Genomic DNA, 23991 nt, shown 5'->3' on the forward strand with positions numbered 1-23991 from the left:
CGTGATATCCGTGTTACTCCCGCGATAACAAGTCGCCGAGCACGATTTGCGCGCGCGATACATTTTAATACTTGTACCCTGCGGAGATCGTTAAACCGGTCGCGAGCGTATCACCCTCGTCGGTGCAAATGAGATTTTAAAGAATCACAAGGCGAACAATCGCACTGCATGCTGAACTGCCATTCGGGTCGATTGTTTTCTGACTCGTAGAATGTCTTTTCAACAGTCGAAATGCGAAATGCCATTGAGGTGCATGTCCTATCCGCGCGGGACGTCTTCGAAGCTATAATGCAGGTCATCCCATCAAAGTTAGAGCAGACAATGTAAGTGTGCTCGCTCGAGCGAGTTTTATCGCGGTCGTCGTATTCGCGCTCGAGGCCGCGCTCAAGATAGCCGGATTCGCCGTCAATTTATAATGCATACGCACGTACAGAAGCTATGAAAGGAGAGATAGTTACCGTGCGTGTGAGCCAACCGTCGCGTACACAGCGGAGAAACGGCAGCCTAACTTCTGATCAAGGGATGATAAACGTAATTATAAAGTTTATTGTTAAGGCAACAGAAATTCTCTCAGTCGTTATGCATTGTTAAATATTAGAGAATGAAATTTAAACCTTGAGTTAAATAACATTTTGTTATTTTTGACTATCATATGTGTAGCGAAATTCATAATGTTAACATAAAACAGTATTATTTTATCTCCATTGATTTAATTAAATTGACGACATAGGACCACTGGCGACCTATATATGGTTAAAAATAACTCAAACTGATTGTGAATATAATCTGATACTACGAATTTAACAGTGTGGGACAAAAATCGGTATAAATACGTTATCGCAAATTTATTTGCTCCACTTGAAATAAGAAATTCGATCTCATCGAAGAAAACCTATTTATTAGCAAAATGATACTTAATCATCTCGAATTATTCCGTCAGTCAGTGCTGAAAAGCACTTTGAAGGACAGGAAATGTTTAGAAATTATAATTTGCTCGCGTGCTCAAAATGCGTGGTATTGATACACAATGGAAAATTGCATATCGAATACACGGTAATTTCGCGGTTACGATATTCTCTTCGTGCATTCGATGAACGGTAAATTATTCCGGCGAAGTGTGCAATTACGTTTAATCGAACGTGATATATTTCGTGCTTTAGATTGAATTAAAAATAACGCGCAAAATCCAGACTGATACCCTTGTCCGCTTTTGTACGCGACAATACGCGCGTGAAATTCTACCGTAGTTACTGCTTTTGAGCGCAATGTCGTGCGGAAGAATCACAGACCGCATGCGCCTGCAGCCACTCCCGAGGTCTACATGTAACCGTAATGACGTCAGCGCGCTCCATGATCTGTCTCTCTCTCTGCTACTCCGTCCGGCGGCTCCCTCTCCGATTCTACCCCGTCGACGACGTATCACTTTTTTCTACTCGTCAGCGAGTACAACGCCTGCAGTGCTTCGAGACTCGCGGAGTAGCTCGAGGATTCCCGCGTCGCGAGCAAACAAAAGTCTTCATCCATCTTCGGTGCTGATACCGGCATCAGGGGGACAAAGCCCGCGCGAGCGACACGACGCATCCTCCCCCCTCCTCCCGTGGAGAACAAAGTATTTGGAAAAAGTTCGCGGAAGAGAGCATTACGAACGATGACGATGTAATATCTTTCCCGCCGTAACTTCGAGAGACGCGCAAAAGCAGATCCCTGGGACCTTTAGGTGGTAAAATTGACTTCATTCGCGAGCGACGTTTACTTATTTATACAAGTAAAAGAAATGCTTACGGTCTAAAGCCGCGTTTACGACGGTCGTGGGTTTCGCGTGGAGGACACGCGATTTAGAAAGGTGCTTATCCTAGATAAAACAGCGCGCAGTTACACAGAAGCTCTAATGCACCCCTTGAAAGTTTTAGATAACGTAGCGCTGCAAGCGGTAAAATGAGTAGTCTAGAATTCGTGATTCCGCCTAATGGCGTTAATTCTCCTTCTACGCGAGAGATTAATGAAGTAACGGGTATACGCAAACGTTTGCTACTATTTAGGAATAATATCTTCTAATTGGCCATTGTCAATCAAATTACTCAATGCAGAGCTCAATGTATTATGCATTAATCGCTTTTTTTCTCATTTCCACACGTTTTATAATCTATTTTCGTACTTATTATAAGTAGCTTATATAGGTAAGCAGCTAACTAGCTGCATAAGCTACTTAATATCAATCTATATATTATTCCAAACCTAGTTCCAAACCAGGTTCCAAAACCTAGCATCAATGTTACTTAATTACATGGATGTTTGTATTTTCTGTTTAGTTCCGTTTGATGGAACGCAATTCCCGAGCGCTGAATTAATGATTTATCTTATTCCTGCGCATCCCGGCTGCTTAGTTGGTCTAATATATGACTTTGTGAGCGACCGTTCAGCCCACGCTGTGTCGCGTTTTGATTAAAAGCGGGCGGAACGGCGATCCGCGCCATACGAGTCCCGCGGGGCGTTAAGAGCATTCTGGCGTTTGGCTGACGGTCCCCCGCGATATATCGCGTTTGTTGCCATATTTGGCCGGATCATTCGGGCCACTACAGTCGGTCGGTCGATCGGTCGGTCGGTCGGTCGGTCGGTCGATCGGTCGGTTGGTCGCTCGGTCTCTAGAGCAAACGGAGTGGCAGGCTACTGGTACAGGAGAGAGGCTCGAGCGCGGCTCGTTCCGGCGCGCAACGTTCGCCAAGATCAATAGACGGGCCGCAAGCCGTTATCCCAGGCGACAGAGAGCCCGCTGGTTTTGATCTCTCGCGCATGCGCTCTCACCTCTTTCACAAACCCCCCATCGCACTTTCTATCCCCCTTGCCAACCTCTGACGATAACGGTCGCAGCGTCGGATGTGAGCGACAATCGCGTCGTCAGTCCACGAGAGCGCCGGAATTCGTGCGGCGGCTCATGCGTTTACTTGCACTACTTGGACAGTAGTGGTCTGGACGACCAAACATCGTTCGTCTAGCAGTACCTAACATCTTCATGCACAGAGACCAATTGTATACAGAAGGCCAGAACACATCCGCTGGCAACTCAGTTGTTTAGACAAGAAAGAGAAAGAGAGAGAGAGAGAGAGAGAGAGAGAGAGAGAGAGAGAGAGAGAATATAAATTGTTCGTTGCAATTAGCTATAAACTATGATTTTCTGTCATCTCTGCAATTTTAAATACTTATATCTTAGTAAATTTATCATTTATGTTTTTCTACTAAAACGTCCTCTTATTTTGTGTTAATTAAATATTATTGACATAATATTGAACTTTAATTATTTTTAGTGATTATTATATCAACGTTATTTATTTTCTCTGTTGCTGTAGTACACATTTTACCTAAGGTAAAATATAATTTTCTGAATTCAGGAAATGAAATCACCAAAACATACAATTTTAGAGTGAGATACAAGACGGGAGAAAAGATAAAAAAAATTTCAGCGTTGGTGCACGATTACTGTCGAAACTGTCACATTGTAGCTAAATATTGAAAGTACAAAAGAGCAATATTCTGCAAAACAAAATGAAAGCTGAAGCGGTAAAATGAAGCAAAAGAACCGGGGATGCAATTGAAATAAAATCCAATCAAATTTTCCGCATTCGATGTATAAAGAGATTTGTGTATATGATGTCATATTCGAAGGCATCGATATTTTTGCATCAAACGTTTCGCGTCGTACAATTTTATAATAGCTTAAAAAAAGATATACTTTTATGTTTTGATGCAATTCCATAAAATAAAGAAGATGTATATGTACGGTAAAATGAGATACATAAAACTGCATAGTATAACATTTTGTACCGTACAAATGAGTAAAATAATATAATGCAAAATAATGCGTGATATTTTAATATATGTAAGCGTACACCAAAGATTAATACCTAATGATAGATCGCGTGGGACGAGCCGGACGAGTTTACGAAGATATCTTCTCAATGTGACGATTTTCATAAATATTTCTATAAATATTCGACATACATCATTACGCCCATTAAATTATATTCATAAAGGTACATTTTATGCGCTCATAAAGTTAGGATTATACAAATTAGGGATTGCGATAAGATATTCTTGGATTAATGGAGATCTCGCTCATCGGCAATTAAATTCCTAATCATAAATTCGAAGCAGACGGCATGTACAGATTATGTATATAAAAGCGATGAAAAATATGCCAACGTGAACATTGCTTTTCAAGCGAGCCAAGACGTTAGATTAAAACGCATAAAATTCACCCTCATCGTCCCGTCGCGTCGCTCGCGTGGGTGCTCCGATGCTCCGTATAGACAGAGTGTCCTAGGAATTGCGAATTATACACTGTAGACATTTTGAAATCTTTTCTTTGCAAGCAGTCGATATTTTAAGTATTTTAAATATTCTGCGATGAAAAGGTTTTGCAGTGTGTATATCTATATTCTTAAATCTTAAAGAGATAAGGTTTAAAATGTAGATTTTAAATCTTATCTTTTTCGAAATATTCAGAATGTTTATGTTCTTATAATTCTACAGTACTGAAGCATACGTAGCAACTATGATTTAGAAATACGCTGCTCCTAAGACACCCCGTATATACCTACGCATCGCACGGCTCGATGGAGGGCGCAAACTCGTGTTTGTACTGCGTATTCAAAGTTTACCCCGCAACTCGAGAATTTGATTCAAAGTCGCGCGGGCGGAAAGAATGTACACTCTCACCGCTCCGGTTGCGTTATGATCCGCATTAGCTCCGCTCTAGCGGAGAGTTGGAAGCGACACGTCTCAATGTCGCACGCACGTGTACGCGTGTTCTATATGTGTGCGTCCGCGAATGCGAAAATACGTATCATCGTCCGCCCTTTGATGTGCGTCAACGTCGCTCCAAAGCGCGTACCCTACAAAGACGAGTAGGGTGTACGCGAGAAAGTAGCAAGAATATTCAGCAGTCGAATATTTTTCACGAGGCAGTGCCGAGCTGCAAATAGAATGTCTTTTGATGCACCTCTTTTCACTCTTTTACGTCGCCGGTATGCACTCAGGCCGCTTTACATGCCGACGCGAAACCGTACGTAATCCGGAAAGTAACGTATCGATACGCCCTTCCCTGCTAAGCTGAGGTCTACGCAAAGAAAGGAAAAGAAACGAGTATAAGTAAAACGAGCGGAAACGAATAACACGGTTGTGCAAGAAAATTGTGAAGGAAAAGCGAGAGCGAGACGCGACGGCGATGAAAACGCGACCACCAAAGTGCCGGAATTAAGAAGGAAAACGTTTTTTTCGCCGGATCAATGCGACGATTTAATTAACCGCGGAATAACGAAAATTATTAAATCGAGCGGCAGAGCAACAGACGGTGTAGATACGGTGATAATCTTCGTCGCTTCATGCGGACAGGTATAAGTGAATTAATTAGAAGATAAGAGACGAAGACACGCGAGGATTGACGCAGCCTAATGCAATTTTAATACACTGTAAGGGATGCTAGTAAATATAATGTACTCTTGTGTTAATATACACACATCAGTCAAATTCTCTAAGAAGGCAAGGTTGAAAACCACCAAGTTCCTGAGACAATCAGAAAGAGTGACAGCACGCAATCATGCGGTTAAAGTATCTCAGATTCTGTAGTATTTCTGTGATGTACTATCGCGTTCGCGAAACATCATATGGCCATTATTTCAATTAGAAAACGCATGCCTAGCTATAGATTGAACATATTTACATGTACTAGGTAGCTAGTTTTATGGAATGTCCAAACATATCGTGTACGCTGTAAAATACAAGAATTCAGCTATATATTATGCTAATTATCATTAATCATTATGATATGACACAATCGTGATCTCTTAAAGAAGAATCCACTGAGCGAACATGATCTTCTTCCGCTGTGCATCAATACACTCAGCAGGGCACGCTGACAAGAGGGATGGTGGGAGGGTGGAGGGTGACGAAAACTACTAAGTTCATGAAACAATCAGGTAGTCAGGGTGACAGCGAGCGCAGGCACGACGGCAGTTGTCGGCTTGAGGCGAGCAGGCAAGTTAGAATAGATGGAAGAGAGAGGGTGAAAAGGGGGCGAGAGAGGGAAGGAGAAATGGACGAGGGTGGGCAGACAGGTAGGCAAGCAAGCAAGCAGGCTAGCAGGCAGGCAGGAAGGAAGGAATTGCGCCTGCGCGCTGAAACGGCCGGGCTAGACGCGAGAGCCGCCACTCCCGAGCGCGTAGCGGTGTACCGCGGGTGCTGACCGAGTGTCCCCGCGAGAAGAGCGAGAGAGAGTGAGAGGGCGAGAGCGAGAGAAAGGAGTGCGGAGAGAAAGAGCAGGCCGTGAGAGAGGTGACAGGAGCAGAAAGATGTTCGTCGCGAGAGGAAGGATCCTGCGGAAGCGGAGCTCGCGGCAGGACACCGTCGGCGATCAGAAGGCTCCGGCTCTGTAGGACGCAAAACGAAGGAGGCGCACAATCTTCAGGAGGAGAAGGATCCTCGTCTCCCTCCTTCGCCGACACCCGTTATCCCCCCGCCCGATTGTCATCCCGGTGTGCCTCTTCCGCCTCGAAAACGCCGCGGGAATCGCGAACGAAACTCGGTGCCGAGCGGGAAAGAACGGTGGAGGAGCGAGGGAGAGACAAGAGAGACGAAGAAGAATCGCAAAAGACTCCCGGTGCTGACAAATTTTCGCAAAACTATCCTACGTCTTCGTTTATTGCGCGTAATCAAGACTACCGTTGTGATCTCGTCGCGAGTGACGAAGCGCAAAAGGTGACACAAAAGCAGAATGTGTCCGCGGTAGAATTACCCCGGATCGAGCTTCAAGTGTCGTGATATTACAATCCATGTCGCCGCTTGAATGTTCGCAAAGGTACGATTGTGAGTGACAGTGACGGGAAGATACAGGCAGAGGTGAGCGGAGAAGATCGGGCGAGGAGAGCGTTGAGAGAGCTGAGAGAGGATCGTGGAAAAGCGACGGGCCAGAGAGCGCACACGGAGAGGAGCTTGAAGAGGAAGCAAGACGGGGGTAGGAGGGTGGGCTGGGCGGGAGGGAGGGAGGGAGGGTGAGACGCAGACGACACGCAGAGAGGCGCCGGGTCAACGCGCCAGGTAGCAACGCCTCAGGACAACCGTCGACGTTCCCTTCGTCGCCGTTCTCGTCCTCACCGCGTCCGTCGTCTCAGCGGCGGGGTGGTGTCGTGATTCCTCCCCTTTAGAAACAACCGCGGACAACCGCGGCGACACCGGGGGACGACAGCCATGGGGTCCTTCCACGCCGTCTCCGGGAGCTTCGTTCTCCTCGTGGCCACGGTCGTCCTACTGCCCGCCACGCATCACACACCGTTTGCATACGCCGCGTAAGTCAGCTTGTTTTTGTACGCGCTTACTTAGGCTTAGGCAAAATGCGAGAGGCGCGCGCGTAACGCAATCATGAGAATAACTTAAAATTAGCATGTGGTTTTTTTTTTTCGAAAATAAATGCTGAGAGATAAGGGTGATTTTGAAAAAATAATCATTGATATATTTTGCTAATAGCTTGAATCTGATCAGGTCTTCAATTATACACGTATTTACACGAAGTACGAGTAAAGTGTTAAAAAAAAAATTCTGCGAAACCTCGCGGCAATGAGTTGTTGATGTTTTCTTTACATTTGTAAAGGAAGTTTATCAACGAGTTGTTGATGTTTTCTTTACATTTGCAAAGCAAATTTATCGCAATCTTTGAAACGAAACCTGTTTAACACGTCTTTCCATGTTTAGAAATGTCCGAAGAGCGTATAGAAATAAAATTATTAAAATAAACGTACTTAAAACTTTGAAGAAAAAGTAAAAAAAAGGAGACATGTGTCCGTCATTCGCTTAGAAACACTATCCAATATTTCAGAAAAGTTAATATCTTATATCTAGACACTTTTGGATTTGTAGAGATAATGTTTATGAAATATTTTATTACAACTGATTTTTATCGATTCTATCATCAATTGTAAAACTAACTAATTCATAGAATTCTTGATTTTACTCATACAATTTTACTAGAAAGATGTCATATTGAAATCAGCTCTAGTGAGAGATTTCAAATATTTTTACGTATATACACACACATTATTGCTATCAAAAATATTAATGCTATCGGTACGACAGGAAATTTAATGAGCAATATTTTATACATTCCTGTATATTAAAATTTTATGGTAAAGAACAACGATACATCTCTCTCATAATTATACAAAGAGTCATTTTACCAGATAACACATAAGCCCTTCTATATAAATGTTGGAAGAAAAATATTGCGTTAGGCAAATCGTGACGAATGGCATCTTCATTGCGATACGCGTCATTCATTATGCCACTTCGACGGAAATAACGAAGTTTTATTACGCGATCGTGTCTGACGTCAACCCGCCCGCTGCCTACTATCAAGTGCAAACAAGATAGATTTAGCCTTTGACATAACGGGCGCCACAATGAGAGCGCCGCATAGCTCTCTCCGCCGTCTGGATGCACCTCCGTGATTGTATGTAAATGAGCGGATATATGCAGTTACATTGCATGCTCTAGTGTATGTCTCACCACTACGCGCGCAAGCTCTTTCCATGATGACAATGACACCATCCCTCCGTGCCTCCAAGGCGACGATAAGGAAGCGCGCTCTCTCTCTCTCTCCCCCTTTCCCGCGCATTTTAATAAGCATAATATATTTTGCATCGTACATTGATCGTTAAGTTAAACTTTTCCAATCGATGATTATTAATCGACAAGGTCAATATAGTGAGCACAAATTTTCAATCATGATTAAATGTGATTAAATATATTGTAGAACTGTTACAGCGATATTAGTTAATTCCAATAAATAAATGCATGATTACTTTAATTTATGCCAATAGATTAAAAATCAATAAAACAATTATACATAAAAGATTATAAAATAAAAAATAAATTTAAAAAATCTTTTTATGTGTTCTATTGCTGGGCAGAAAAATTACCTTATAATTAAATTAAAATATTTAATAATAAAACCGTTACATTACAATATTCATTATAATCAAAGCACATTACCAATCTGATAATTTTTTCGAGTGTTTTAACTTATGTCGTAATTAATGGAAACATATAAAATATACATGAGCCTTATTGTCAATTACAAAATGCTATTTTAAGCAGTAACAAAACGATAAACCGGCGAATAGAAAGAACAGAGGCGGACGCGAGCAATAGTAACAAAGCGCAAACAATGTCGACGTTGGAATTGCTCGATGCTACACCCGCTCATCCGTTCATCGCAATTCACCAGTACGTATTAATAATCCGCAAATGTAGCCGGCAAAAGATATCTGCAGCACGAGCCAGCGCTATCGATCACTTTGCACGAAACATTCGACGCATTATACTCGCGACCGACGCGACGGCTGCGTTTACTCAGACTCTTTCCCTGGCCGTTGCGATATGTTTCGTTACTACTGAAATCTTACTACGACCATTGTATCTTTTAAGCATATTTTCAATAGTCTCAATATCTTCTAATATATATAAATGCAATGTATAACCGCATATGAGCGCATTTTCTTAAACAAAAAGCAAATTAAGAGTTATTTTTTTATTTTTATAATCTCTAAGCTCTAAGCAATAACACCGAAAGGATATTTTGTTTGGACACTCCAATTGTTTAAAATCCTCAACAAACAATGAGAATTCTTGTTTAATATAAAGACGCATCTATAGCTTTATAATAATGCATTTTCTATCATGAACTGAATCATGTCGTGAATAGTCACACGGCGGCTATAATTCTCTGAATGAAAACTATATTTAATGTAACGACAAGCTGTACGCATAGTTTTCTTTAGCAAATGCAATAAGCGATACGAGAAGCCTCTGTTTCGAGGCCAGACAGTGAAGGTTTTCCACACACAATCTCTACTGCATTTATATTCCAATAATCACAAATATAGATTCATAAATAATCACGAACAAAGACGTAGGTTTAGCCTCGTAACATTGTAAAAAAATGAGGGTAGAATAGAGAACTTAGCCAGTGACATTGACTAACTGCGACATTATCGATGTTTCCATACATTTACGATAGTCTAACAGTCTAACGAGACACGTATACTTGACCGTGCGCTGACACATGGACATAGTTAACCAATTTTGTATTCTTCAGGTGTCAAAGACAATCTTTCTCTTTTATTATCGGACGATACACTATACCCATAGCGTGACAACCGATGTCGAAAGAGTTTTAATTCGCCGTGTTATTATATGCAGCAAAGGTGGTAAACGAGTAGTTACATGTAGTCAGAGGGATTATCAATATTTACGCTCTTCCGGCGAGCGGAGCCTCGGTCGTTCCACCTGTTTCCTCCTCGAGTGGGCCGCGCTTCTCTTTGGCCTCCTCCAAACCTCTATGAGTACCAACCGCGAAGGCACTGTAGTGTGGTATCGGTGATCGCAGTAGAGCTCTCGAGCAGGAGGGTGCTCCCAACGTGGCAGAGCTCCAAATCCTCCTACGCCGCTACACCCTCGCCAGCCCACCGTGGCTAGAATCGTCGCCACCCTCGCCCACTCTCTCGGATCGGTGGCGCGCACCAGGCCCCTTCTCTAACACAACGAGAAAGAACACCCTTTCTCTGCTTCACTCGGTCACCCGGACCGAGCTTGATCCAGAATCCCAATTACGTCGCGCCATCTTCATCGAAGTTGACCAATCCTTAAGATAGCCTCATTACTTAAATCTAATGATCGTGGCTATTGAATAACAATTATTTTGCCGTGATGAGAATGTAACAAAATTTCGTAACAAAATAAATTAAAATTTTGTTTAAAAAAATAAGTGCTCGATAAATATATCAACAAAATTGGCTGGACTAGTAGTATAAGTCAATAACAAAAACGACTTGTTATAAGCTAACTTTCGTGCAAACTTATTTTGAAACAATATAAAATTTTTCTTATTTCTTTCTCTTCGTTTATATGAGCATAAAAAATAGCTCGTGTAAGATGTTCACTTTTAAATATCGGTTTAAAAAATTTTATATATGGTTTAAGTTTTCAAATTTAGATTATATATTTTTTAATATTGCTACTCATCAAAACTACCTACATATTTATATATCTTTATTTCGACTTTCATATTTTAAAATAGACATTTTCGTACAATTATCAGAAATATATCATAAATTCGGTTCCACTTCAATCGGATTACGGAAAATGCTAAAGGTTGCGATCATATCACGAGTAATTAATGGCTATCGTCGAAAATATCCGTTCAAGGATTTCGCGAAGAGCCACTATCTATCGATCCGTGATATCTCACATCGGGATGCGACTCTCGTAGACAGGACGATTTCTTGGCAACTTTCCGGAATTGGAAACATCGTGGATTATCATCCGGTCGAGAATCGTCGTGTTTTCGTCGTAGGAGCATCGCCCACCGCGGAAACAGGCGAAATCCGACCAAATCATTGGACCTCAACTGACCTATTTTCCGCGGCATACAAACGCGCGTTATACTTTTGCAACGGAACGGATTGTTGTTTTCCTTCGCGTATCCATTCTAGCCTGGTTTGTGCAACCGCGTTGGCAATACTACCATCGCTTGGAAGGATAACAGTGACAGCCGATGCCATCGAGTGTTTTTCCATTACCGCTTCGGCCAGAAAAGATTTATCTTTTTCGCGGTCCTACAGATATATCTGGCATCCTGTATTCCGTGTAATGGAGCTTCAAATTTATTTCCGCTTTTAGAAATGCTACCATGTATCCAAATATATGAGATACATAGAAGTCTAGCAGTAACTACTGATTTTTCTGTAGAGTGTTTAAGAAATCATGTACGCAAAGATATTTCCGGCACGAGACACGGTTATATTAAATAAAAAATAGTCGCAGTAATTGCAAACGTTTCAAGAAACAATATATATAAGAATTACATGGATTCTACATGAGAATGGCAATAAGGAGCAAAATATTGTTATCAATAAACATACATAGCATTTATAACAGTATTTAACAGTAAAGAAAAGCAACTTTAATTTATGTTAAAAAAGATTCTTTATATTATATGTATTTGGATATCACTATAAATTGATAAATTGATAACATAAAAGTAAAGTAAAAGGTCGATGGTTACACATGTCCCAATTTCGAAAACGGAGCATTTTACGTAAACAAATTAGTGACTGACATCTGGCGTACAAAGGCTGACAGAAATCGGGCATAGTAGAATAGAGAGACGCGAGCCGACAGAGAATGACGCTTCGTTCGCAAACAACCAATGCATATTTAATAGTGGACGATTATTAATACGCGCTTACGCGAATGATTGATGAAACCATACGGATACGGAACCATGCAAGTTTTAACAATTTGTGTCACGATTTATATGTCGTAGTGGCAGTGGATCTGTTCCATTTTACTGCGCTCTTCATGCTTACAAAATATAAAAGCATCTCGATTATGTGTGTTTCAGAAAAAGAAAGAAGAAAAAGAGAACAAGTTTTGTAGTTAAAAAAAAATGAACTTTACTGCAAAAAATCCGGATTGTCTTCGCGAGGAGTAAACACAAAATTTGTCAATTGTTTTAAAACCTTCTAAAGTTGCCTATTGCTCTATTATTTAAACCATAAAAAAAGATTAAGAAAATAGAACACATTCCTAACTTTTGCAATAAGCACAGTCTCTCTCACGTTGTAGTAAATGTTATTTCCGACATATCGCTTCAGAACCTATGCTATTATTTCTATCGACAACATTATGATATTTAGCGAGATCACAGCGTGACATAACAAAACGATATTTCCGATAGTAACTTCAAACTTAATCGGAACGGCGGCCGGTAACTCGACAGCGAAGAGGCGCGAGCGAAGACACGAGAGAACGGTATCCGGATCGACGAGCGAGAGCCCATCTAGTTAGCTGCAAATCGAATATTCTTCGGTAACTGTAATATCCGGTTGAGCCGCGCCGAGCATTCAAACGGCTGACTGTTCCTCGTGCTTTATCACTGGCATACCGAGTGCCATATTCCGCGTAGCAACGATACAGGAAACCGTAGCCTCGATACTAATGATTTCATCCACTCGCTGGATTCGTTCGCCCTTGCTCACTCAACGATTTATTCAAGTAGTTCTCAGGTTTTTGTTACGTAAAGCTGACGTTATAAATTACATGGAGAAACACGCTAGGATATTTCTTCATATGTATATATAAATATACATCTGGATATTCATCAAAAGAGAATATTTTTGCAAAAACGAAATATAGAAACTCATGCATATAATGTATTGCATAAATATTCTAAAATAACAGCATGTTTGCAAAATTTCTAAATGTTTCTCGACATAAAATCTTTCTAATCTACCTATTTTTTGTAAATCTATTTTTAATAATACATGTCTCTTTAATAATAAATTATCACATGTCTTACAAATCAAATCACTAATTTTAATACACATTTATGATTAAAATTTGCCTGAGATTATTTATCTAAAGTATGACTGCTTTTTAAAATAAGGTAGATATTACATGAAAGTTTAAGCCTCGGTATTTTTATAATAATGTAAATGAGATACACGTATTTATCTATATAGAAATATTTCATCTGAAAATAATTATTTATCTAAAAATGATTTAATTAATAGAAAATACTATCCAAACACACATAGCAGATACGTCATCATGAGTGCTTTTTTATAGTGCAAAGCAAACAACTAACGCTCACTGCACGTGCCATTTTCTTAAATCTGTTCCGCAGAAATTTTCCTCTTATTATATAGCATCGTATATAAACTTGAACTTTTTTTTCTCGCATAATAATCGTCGGAAGCATACTTAATACGACGCGCTTGGCCTTCGAGTAAACTTTTTAATGCGACTTTGCTACGTATTCTTCGCGGTTACGGATTGCCAAGTACTTGTCATCTTTCGCCGAAGTCCCATCGCAATTTTTGATCAATCTCTCCGACTGTTCATACACGTTTCGCGTATTTGGTTCCCGATTCCCAATTCCCCGGCGTATTTTCCGTCACGAATATATCGCTGCGATACTACAAACGTGCTGGTTGCAGTTATTAGTGTTGGAGTTAAAGTACTTGGACAGTAACCGCGATGTGGAGAGTCGAGCACAGCTCGAGCGGTCACGCGATACGGAGACTTTCCTGTCCGCTTCTGGATTTTAACTCGTGGCTTCTGCGCTCATAAATTCGTGTGCCGCGCGGCAAGTGTCACGATTAATATGCGGTTGTACCGCCCCGTGCGTCCCCTCGTCGTCTACACGACCACCATGTTGCGAAATTCGCGACCGTGCCGTGACAGTCGCCATACTTTCAAATTACTTTCAAATTACCACTCGCCGAATAACGAAGATTCTACCACGCAACGCGAGTGGAATAAACCAAATTATTATGTCGTCGGTGGTGCCGCAAGAGCGGATAAATTACGACACATACACGTAATGTATACGTCTTCCCTGAACCGGAGGTGCGTCGATAGATGAAGTTCACGGTTGCGTGACGCAATAAGAAAGCTATACATTTATTCGTTGTTGTAAAAATACGACAGTCGCGGTAACTTACGCGAAGTTGTATGCCTACACTTAAATATGATCTAACTAATGTCAACAAAGAGGAAGCATTGTGAATAATTTAATACACATTACTGATAATTGATTGTTAGAGCAATCTATTTTTTTTTATTTATATTTTATTTATAACAAAAATGTGTAGCGATATAGTGCACAATAGATAATTATATTAAAACAAAATAATAATACGTGTAAGATATAAACGCTTCAACATCAATACTTTTAGATATTTTCTCAAAACTAAATGATCGGGAGGTACTTGTATCTCACTAACATGCGAGTAATCAAAGTCGATCGAATTATTTATAAATGAATGGCAAGGTATATACAGAGGCGCACCGCGAAGAAATTCAACAGGGATCGATTTGCGTTCAAGGATGAATGGAACGAAGAATAGCCAAGAACAATTACGGTAAACAAACGTCATAACCAATGTTGGATACTAGATACTGGCGTAAAACCGCATGCAAGTGGTAACACAAGAGACAGGCAAGACAGCGAAGATGATAAGCAAATAAATCAATATAGCCAGGTAAACTAACAAATTGCTCTTGCTCTTGCGTGCCAAATCACATAAAGAAAGCAAATAATCAGCTCGATTAGCAAACAAACGAAATTCCCAACAAACCCTCAGAATTAATAGAATGTAATGTGCGCATCATTCCAGAAATAATAACGATAACTTTAAATAGCAGAAATTGGTTAAAATTAATATGCATATATATGCATCTCTAGATGTGTAATTTATCTTGCAATGAATAACGCGCGATCATAAAATAGATACGACAATGAAACTCTTGAAAATTACACTATTTAAAATGCAGGTAAAGCAAAGGAAAAGTAGTTAAAGGAGCAAGTTGAACGCAGATTGGATGAAGCCAATGCAGCGTACATATACGGGTTTGCACGTCTTCCAAATAAATCCCTGCAGAATTCGAATATCACGCTCTAGATGAAATGAATGTGGGTTGCAATTAACTATATCAACATATATACTTGTGCATATATGTATGTCACGAGATCTTACGTCATTTAGATCAAGAATATCAAAGCTTAAGTTTTAGCGACTAACAGTAATGAGAGATAAGACGGAAAAACATTATTTACACAGCCAAAGTGAGATGCATACGCGGCATGTAAATGCAATTCAGAAACTTTTGTAATCTGTCATCGCCCCTGCCATCGGCACCCACTCGTCGTCCGTGATAATCATCGCGCGCACGCATCGCGATGTCCACGAAGAGGGATTGAAGCTCTAAAAGCTTTCTTTCGCAAAGCGAGTTGGAAGTATGACGAGGTGATGGACGATGTAAATGCCACTCCTGATGACGCGAGTTGACAAAATGATGGACTCGATGACTACCTCGGCGGTTGCGGCACGTCTCGCACGCGTGACGTACGCGGAGTCGAAGACGAGCGAAGATGACGGGGCGCGGAGTCGGGAAGGAAGGGAAAACAGCTTGCGGGAGGGAGTCGAGGAAGGGATGGGAGGTTGTCGGAGGTTGTGGGTGGCCGGGGTGGAGAGCGGGGGTTTCTCGCGTGCAGCCTTGACATGGGCCAGGAAATCAATGGGACCTCCAACACCGATGCAAACTCGGTCAACCAAGCCGCGCAACGGCCCACGACCATAATGTCGTGCAGTATACGCGCGGATGTACACCACTGTCGATCAGCAATCGATGCGAGATCTCGGTCTGAGAAGCGTCTTCGCGTTAACCGTCGAATTTCTACATCTTCGAATCCAGCGATGACATGAACCATCAATCAGCCCGACACGGGCACGCCATTACTCCATTTAATAATAGACCGAAGATCGAAACGATCAAATAGCGATGAACGATGAAAATAAACGTGAAGAGCCTTGTGAAAAAAGCGAGTCGCGGTTGCGATATGATTAAACCAACAGGAATAAGGTAAAATGAAGAATGGTTTAATGAGAATCTTCTCTTAGAAAATCTTTAACATTATCAATTAATTTCAAGTTATCTATAAACAAAACTTCATGCTGAGCATCTTTTTTTAATAAAGCACGATTTTACGTCTTTTTCTGTATAGTTAATGGGTTCCTTATCTTTAATATATCATATCTTTATAAACAGTATACCTGGATAATGAAATCCTTTGAAAGAAATGTCCGCGCTATCGATATCAAAGTCAAGCGTGTATCAAAAAAGGAATTGGTATTCGTCGTGCATTCCTGAAAATCATGATCTCGATCCGACGTCCTGTTGTCTATCGCGATGATGGCATCGGTGCCGATGGGCAGGAAATGAAACGACATTTCAAAGGAAATGTCAAACAGTCCGGTAGGCACGCCTCGCCGATCAGAAACAACCGCTCTATCTGTTCTCTCCACTTGATTTCCCTACATCAGATATCAAGTAACGAAATAGATATACTTAACATTTCGCAAATGACACCGCATCGATAAGCAGATAAATAGATAGGTATATTTTACATTCTACTACGAAAAAAACTACATGGTTTCCTCACATCTCCGTCTTCGGAATACACGATTTAGTTATTATAGCTGCAAATTCAAAACCCAAATTCGCAATGTTCATGCAAGATATAGAAGGAAAAGAAGAGACTTATAATGTAAAGAAGGGGATAAAAGAGCGAAAATATTGCGCAATTCGACACGTCAATTCGATGATTGACAAAGTGTTTTCGTTATATGTCGACATTAGCGTTATTGATGAGAAACAACGATCGTGACAATAGAGGCCGGCCTCCGGCGTAACCCACAATCGCGGCCGTGTATCTGCATGCCAGAACCTTGACGAGAGCGCGGCCAGGGCTGCCAATCAATGGCGAGGACATCACCCTCGACGACTAACGTCTGCGTCCTTGATCGTCCGTTCGCCGCCGCGTCGAGCGTAGAGCGTCGAGCTTCGAGCGCGGCGACTAAAGCCACTACACGTTCGGAATACTTGAGGCGCCGAGGTCGAGTCAGGGCTAAATTCCAGGGCTAACTAACGGCAACGAAAGTACAATAGCATCTTCTGCAGGTGTATGAATTTAAAGGAGAAAGAGCAACGTTACCCTCGATAGAGTCAAATAGCTCGAGGACGTGGCGAAACGTCGTGTAAATGGAAACACAATCTGTATTACTTCATGCGAACATGCCGATTAATCATATCACATGATCGCGAACATTGATTGATAATTTCTAACAAGAGGCATATACGTTTTGCAAATAAGATTGAATTGATAGAATAGATATAATCTTGAAAGACGTACATCATATACTCATCTCATTATGTACAAGATACTTTTAATTAGATGTTTGTTATTAACTAAAAGTTGAAATGTCTAATAAATAATCGTTCAAAAAAGGATCAGAAGATTATTAAAAAATTCTGCAGTATTTTGCCTTTGTTTCTAATAGAAATTCAGAAATTTTCCCTTTTACACATTTCATGAAATCCAGAGATAAAGTCATATAAATATTGGACTAATTTCCTAATTGGCCACTGACTGATTGAATCGGATATATTTGCTTGTTTCGATACGTAGCACAAATAAACGTCATAATGTTATAAATTTCTTACGCTTGATTATCATTAAACCATTGCTACTATTTAATTCCTTACAATGGTACCGACATCGAAATTAAACAATTCCATACGATGTGCGCACTCATGAAATTACAAAAACCACGAGGAACTAGAAAAACCAACGAGCCAACGAAACACGTTTTGTAATTCAGCGCATGAATAGAATCGAGCGCTCGCGTCTGCATGTTTGCCACGTGAATGAGTGTGCATCGAACCGTCGAATACGAATAAAGGAATTTTGTGTGTGTGCGTCGATGTGGGAACGTAATAAAAGAACTTTCTAGGTCACATTAAGGTAATGCATCGCGGTTACCGAGTCGAAATTTGTCTAAAAGTTAAGCGAATGCTAAAACAACGAGCACAGCTGAATTTGAATCGAAAAACTAGTGAGCACCATCAGCCCTTCTAGTAATTTGCATATGACCATCTCGAGAAGATGAACACCCGTATGTTGCGAGCGCCTTTTTGTGTACCAGATGTCTCATCATCAACAGAAGATATTTCACAAGTTATACAATAAATTATTTTTATAATATAATTACTATAATAATTATTTTTATATTCTATAATTCAACAATTCTACAATATTTTATAATAAACCATGAATAAATTATTCTCGTTAAATAATTATTCAACAAAGCTCGTTATATTGAATTTAAAAAGTACCGCTTACTTTTTGAAAATTGAATATAAAATATTTTAATAATATATAAATTACATTTTATCATAAGCCAAGATGGCCAAATAAAAGTAACATTAAAAACATGTTGTTGGCTATCCTGACGTATAGGTTAATTTATTAAATTTTAAGTTTAGCGGAAAATATCTTCAGAAATGTTATGTTAAAGAATTCGTTATTAAAATATCTGCGGTCACGGTCATGGAACGCACTGAATATTTCAAGACGATGTCACGAAATGTCCGCATGTCCATCGTCAACATGCCACATTGTTTGCTCAAATGTCGTCCTTCTTAATAGATTCGTGACTCCCCCGAGCTATCCCTAACTGATCTCACTCATCATGCCAATAACAACCATAAACTATAAATACAAAATTGCGGCATAATCTCGCATCTTCGAGCGCCGGTGATTATATCCCACGCAACTTCACACATCGATTGCATCCCGTGTCAAGGTTATTTACTTTTATTCTTCCGACGCGCATTATGAATTTCTGATCAGCGTTGGGACACGTGCCCCAAGTCGATGAGAAATATTTATAACGTTATCGACCGCATTTCCGCGATGCGCGATCGGGCCAGCAAATGTATCGTGATACACGCCAAGTGCGTGTCATTTGTGATTACCAATTAGTAACTCGCAATTTAACGACGCGTTTTTGAGTCGGTTTCACGTCAAGCGATTGACACCGTCCGCTGCTTTTCGTAACAGAGTCGGAACCACGGAAGAACGTTAACGAACGTTCGAAGATAATTCCGCCCGAAATGAAACGAACCTTTGCGGTCATCTTCGCAATGGTCCGAGCAATCGCACAATTGAAATAAAATTCTGCGGGCAACGCGGTAAAAACATGGTAATTTCCCTCTGGCGAACACGCAATTATTGGCCCGTATTTACGCGGACCTCTCTCCGAGTCAAGACGTATATAGCCGGCTGAAAAAAGCACCGACGATGTCGGTACCGACGGCGAACCCTCCCGTGTATAAAAAGCCATTGCAATCACGCGGCGTACTGGCACGCTAATGGGGCATTGATATAATTAACTGCTATACCTGCGCGCTCTTATCGAGCCCGGCTCGTACGTCGCTGGAGCCGCCGTCGCCGCCGCCGTCGCTGTCGCCACGAACGCATGCCTGCAACAAAAATAGCACCGTTGTATACTCTGTTCCAAGTATCGCGCCTATTCTCTTGACTAAAGGTGAACCTGATATCACATTAGCGTTCAAGATGAATTAAAATCGGTTAAATACAATTTTCATCGACTCATTTTTGAGTAATATATGAAGAAACCAATAATTAATGACATTTTTAATCTCGATTATTTTACATTCGCGTCTCCTAAATTTTTAATTTTTTAAATATTAATCTATTAATGGTTTTAAGCTTGATGGAATATGACAGATTATAGTCGACCGTAAGATTGCGCAATCAATTACTTCTGGAAAATATAATGCTATCTTCTTTGAATATAGAATGTATCAAAGTATTACATAACTTGATGAAATATCCACTAGCTTCTTTTTATAAGAATCAGCCAATTTATTATAAGCCTGAAAAGAAATAATCGAGAAAATCTACATTTTTATTCTTCAATTCTCTTTTATAACTTATTAAGATTTTTCATTAAAGCTCAATTGCTGTATTAAACGTAATACTGCAAATTATAAAATTCCAATAAAAAAAGCAAATTTTCCCAAGAATCTATAGTAATTTATAATAAAGAGAAAATGCAACTTGAAAAAAATGCCTAACAATAAGACACATTGTACACCATACACGCAAAATGCAATTGGCGCTTATGTGCACGCTCATGCGCACGCGATCGCTCCATTTTCGCGGATTGCTGCTTCTCGATTTGCGTCAATGTGCATTACGTCTTCACGCGAGAGCTGTATTTTTATTTAACCCAGAGCGGAGCGAGCGCGCGTCGGGCGAAAGTATCGCGTCTATAATGACGGCGAGAGAGGGAAGTGGATGGAAGGATATCATAAACGCGCACGAGCCGAGTAAAATCGAGAAGCAGAATTTACGAGGGGGAAAAACATCCCCCGAGGATTCGGGATACGTGCGTAAAGAGAGAACGTCGAATTAAGGGTTAAACTGAATTTCGCGCGCGAATTTGCAGGAATTTCTCATATTTTTCGACGTACGTATCCGCAATATGCCCGGCTTTAGCACGATAGAAATACACACTTCACTTTTTCATCATCCGAAACGTGCGCCATGCATATATTCGAGGATACGTACGCAGGAGTAATCTCCTCCGTGCGCCATAAACAGCGTACAACCAAATGTAAAATGGAAATATTAAATAGAGAAGCTTCGCGAAATTTCTCCTTCATGGCTTCTCATCATGAAAAGTTATCGACGACACTGCAATTTTGCTAATCACTTTTCTAATGTGTCAGAGTTTTTTTTTATCGTTCATAAAACAAGATAGAAATAAAAATAAAAACCGTCGGTCCATATTACGCACGTAATTTGATTAACGACGTTTTAAAAATATTAATAACATCAGCTAGTTACAGTTACATTTTTTTATTTACATTAAAACTGAATAAATGCCACAGAAATATTCTACCTTATAACAGTATAAAGTATAATAAATTGACCACATACATTTATTTATAATACGACTAAATCATTGCTGAAACAATTTCTGTAATTTTTTTGTTAAATATAACTACATTTTTGTTTCCGTATCGGAATTTATTTTCCATATAAATATTGCATCGTTTTACAATATACGCGAATTCTGAATAGTTTCAAAATTTCCCTCGAACTCCTGCGCCAGATTTTAGCACACTTTTCGAGCCAAGAGCTCGCGTGCACCTGATCCAAGATTGACTCGCATACCTTGAGTAGAAACAGCACGATACCGACGACGACGTGCCGACCTTACTTTATTATCAGCCATCATAAGTACGCCTGCACGCAGGTTGAATTTTCTTCTCTCGTGACTTTTTCCGTCCTTATAAATTCAGTGAACGAAATGCTAATGTATGTTAACGTTAAATCGATGCCATTCGCGTCGCCGCGAATCGATACATGCAAATGGCCGATTAAGAGCGCACGTACAGGTCGTAGATCCGTTGCTGATCCCAAAAACAAAGCGAGCAAACGATGCGCGAGCACACCCGCCCCACCTCGCTCGATTAAAAGCAATTTTCGTCGGATCCATCCGCGTGACGACGTGATTAATTTCGCGTCCGGTAGATGAACGTATCTCGCATGGGCATTAAGTACAACGAAGAAATCAGAGTAATCCGCGCGTCGGCCACTGCCGCACGTGTGACGAAATTCCCTGATACGAAACTCGGGAGTTCGCGTTTACATCGGATGAAAATCAAAAGCCGAGCCTTGTCAAACGAAGCCTGAATATTCATGATTAATATTTGAATATTACGAACTGCAGTCGGGAGTGAGATAGAGAAGAGCTCTTTATCGCTCCTAGAATGTTGAGTGGTTACCATTTAACATTAATATACCTTTAAACATGTGATAGAAGGAGAGAAAGAGAGAGCAAAAAAATTATATATGATTGCAACATTGCAACTTATAGAATGGATAGAACACAACATGCTATTGATAATCAGCAATTTACATAAACGTCATTTAACATAATTATAAGTCGTAGCGTTACACCAACAGAAAAGTAGTACGTGTTTAAGGCCATATTTTTTAAATTCAGTCTTGCCCATTAAACGCTATTTCGTCGCCGTACGATATTCACTATCTAGTTAAAGATGCATCAATCATTTCACGCTTAGCTAAATTTCTTTGAAATTTGCATTTTTATAACTATATGTTTTTTCGATATATTTCATAATATTTCAGAAATCAAGGTATTGCCAATAAAATCAAAATATGATTAATGTTAATCATATATATTTATATATAAATATAAATTTAAAAATAAACTCTGCTATTTGTATGTACACGTCTTTTATTGATCCTATAATGCTAGCATAAAATTATTTCCGAATAACATCGATCCTTAGATGTATTATAAGTAATATAATTTTAATAATACAGTAAGAAGTACTGTAAGAAGTACAGCAAACAGTGAATGATAACTTGTACGATACACGTTTGAAACAACATTAGGTTTATCGATAACCCACGTTAGACATTCTAGAGATAGTTCATGGAAAAGTTAAGGTACGTTGTTCGTCAAGAACTATTCTCGTTGCTCGGCTCAAAGCTCTAACTCACGAAGTCTCTCGACAATATTCGCGATCTAGTCTCCATCTAGCCGAAAGCCATTTTGATAACCAGATCGAACTTGCGCGGATGTTAGATACGATAGAGAAGTCGGAGTAATCCAAGCTCCGTATATGAAGCAGCCGCGTACTCGTATTGGTGCCATTGCACTTGTATTTCACATATGCCCGCAGCATGTTGTAAATCGAAGCTTAGACTACGTACTATAGAACAGCGTGATATATATATGCAAAGTGTAATCGATATATGCATCAGTTAACCTCGATTAATCAATATCATAATTATTATTTGCGATAATTATGCCATAAAATTCTTTTAAAATTTATAATTTGCGTGAAATTTTAATTAAAAATTATTAATTGTCTAATTAATAAATTTTAATTAAAAATTATTAATTGTCTAATTAATAAATTTTAATTAAAAACTATTAATTGTTTAATTAATAAATTTTTATAAAATATAGATAATATAAATAATTAATAAAATTATATTTTAAATTATTTTTACAATTATTTTTTATAGTGGTAGTACACATAACAGTTACTAATTGCTACGTGTAGACTAACGGCTTAACGTCTCTTTCGAAAAAAGGTAAATTGGTAAAAAATATTTTTTTACCATTTTTTTACCAAATGGTAAAAGGTAAAAAAAAGGTAAAATGGTTAAAAAATATTTTTTTAATTGTTGTACTACATCGTGGTTTGCGTGAAATTTCATGTGTGTACTTGATTATAGTACAAATTTATAAGAGTAGGTACATTTAAGCACACATGAAATTAGACGCAAACAACGAAGAACCACACATTACATTGAGTAATCAAGTACACACATCATGAAATTTAACGCAAACCACGATGTAAGAATACAAATGAAAAAATATTTTTGAGGGTCGGTTTCTTTTCCAAATAGAAAGAGGTTCTCGTGGCAAGATCCTACTCTCGTTAGGTGGATTGCCATCACCTTTC

At 39.7% G+C, this 23991-nt stretch overlaps 2 protein-coding genes across 23 annotated transcripts in view; one reads left to right on the plus strand and one right to left on the minus strand.

Annotated features, from left to right (window-relative positions):
* Positions 1-23991, minus strand: part of LOC139816504 (uncharacterized) — a 178789-nt gene that overhangs the window by 90148 nt on the left and 64650 nt on the right. The window contains exons 3-4 of one of the 2 annotated variants that reach the window (XM_071784066.1): positions 19855-19935; positions 14772-16925 (exon numbers count right to left, since the gene is read on the minus strand). In XM_071784066.1, the coding sequence (XP_071640167.1) occupies positions 16650-16925; positions 19855-19935 (357 nt within the window). In that variant the 3' untranslated portion in view covers positions 14772-16649. Of the gene's footprint in view, positions 1-14771; positions 16926-19854; positions 19936-23991 lie in introns of those variants that run through there. The other variant, XR_011733029.1, reaches the window with a different exon arrangement.
* The window catches only part of Rdl (Resistant to dieldrin), a 77670-nt gene continuing 60711 nt past the window's right edge, over positions 7033-23991 (plus strand). For all 21 annotated transcript variants that reach the window (XM_071784036.1, XM_071784037.1, XM_071784038.1 and 18 more), the window contains exon 1: positions 7033-7337. In XM_071784036.1, the coding sequence (XP_071640137.1) occupies positions 7240-7337 (98 nt within the window). In that variant the 5' untranslated portion in view covers positions 7033-7239. The remainder of the gene's footprint in view (positions 7338-23991) is intronic.

Source organism: Temnothorax longispinosus, chromosome 7 (genome assembly GCF_030848805.1).
Source record: "Temnothorax longispinosus isolate EJ_2023e chromosome 7, Tlon_JGU_v1, whole genome shotgun sequence".
Taxonomy (NCBI): Eukaryota; Metazoa; Arthropoda; class Insecta; order Hymenoptera; family Formicidae; genus Temnothorax; species Temnothorax longispinosus.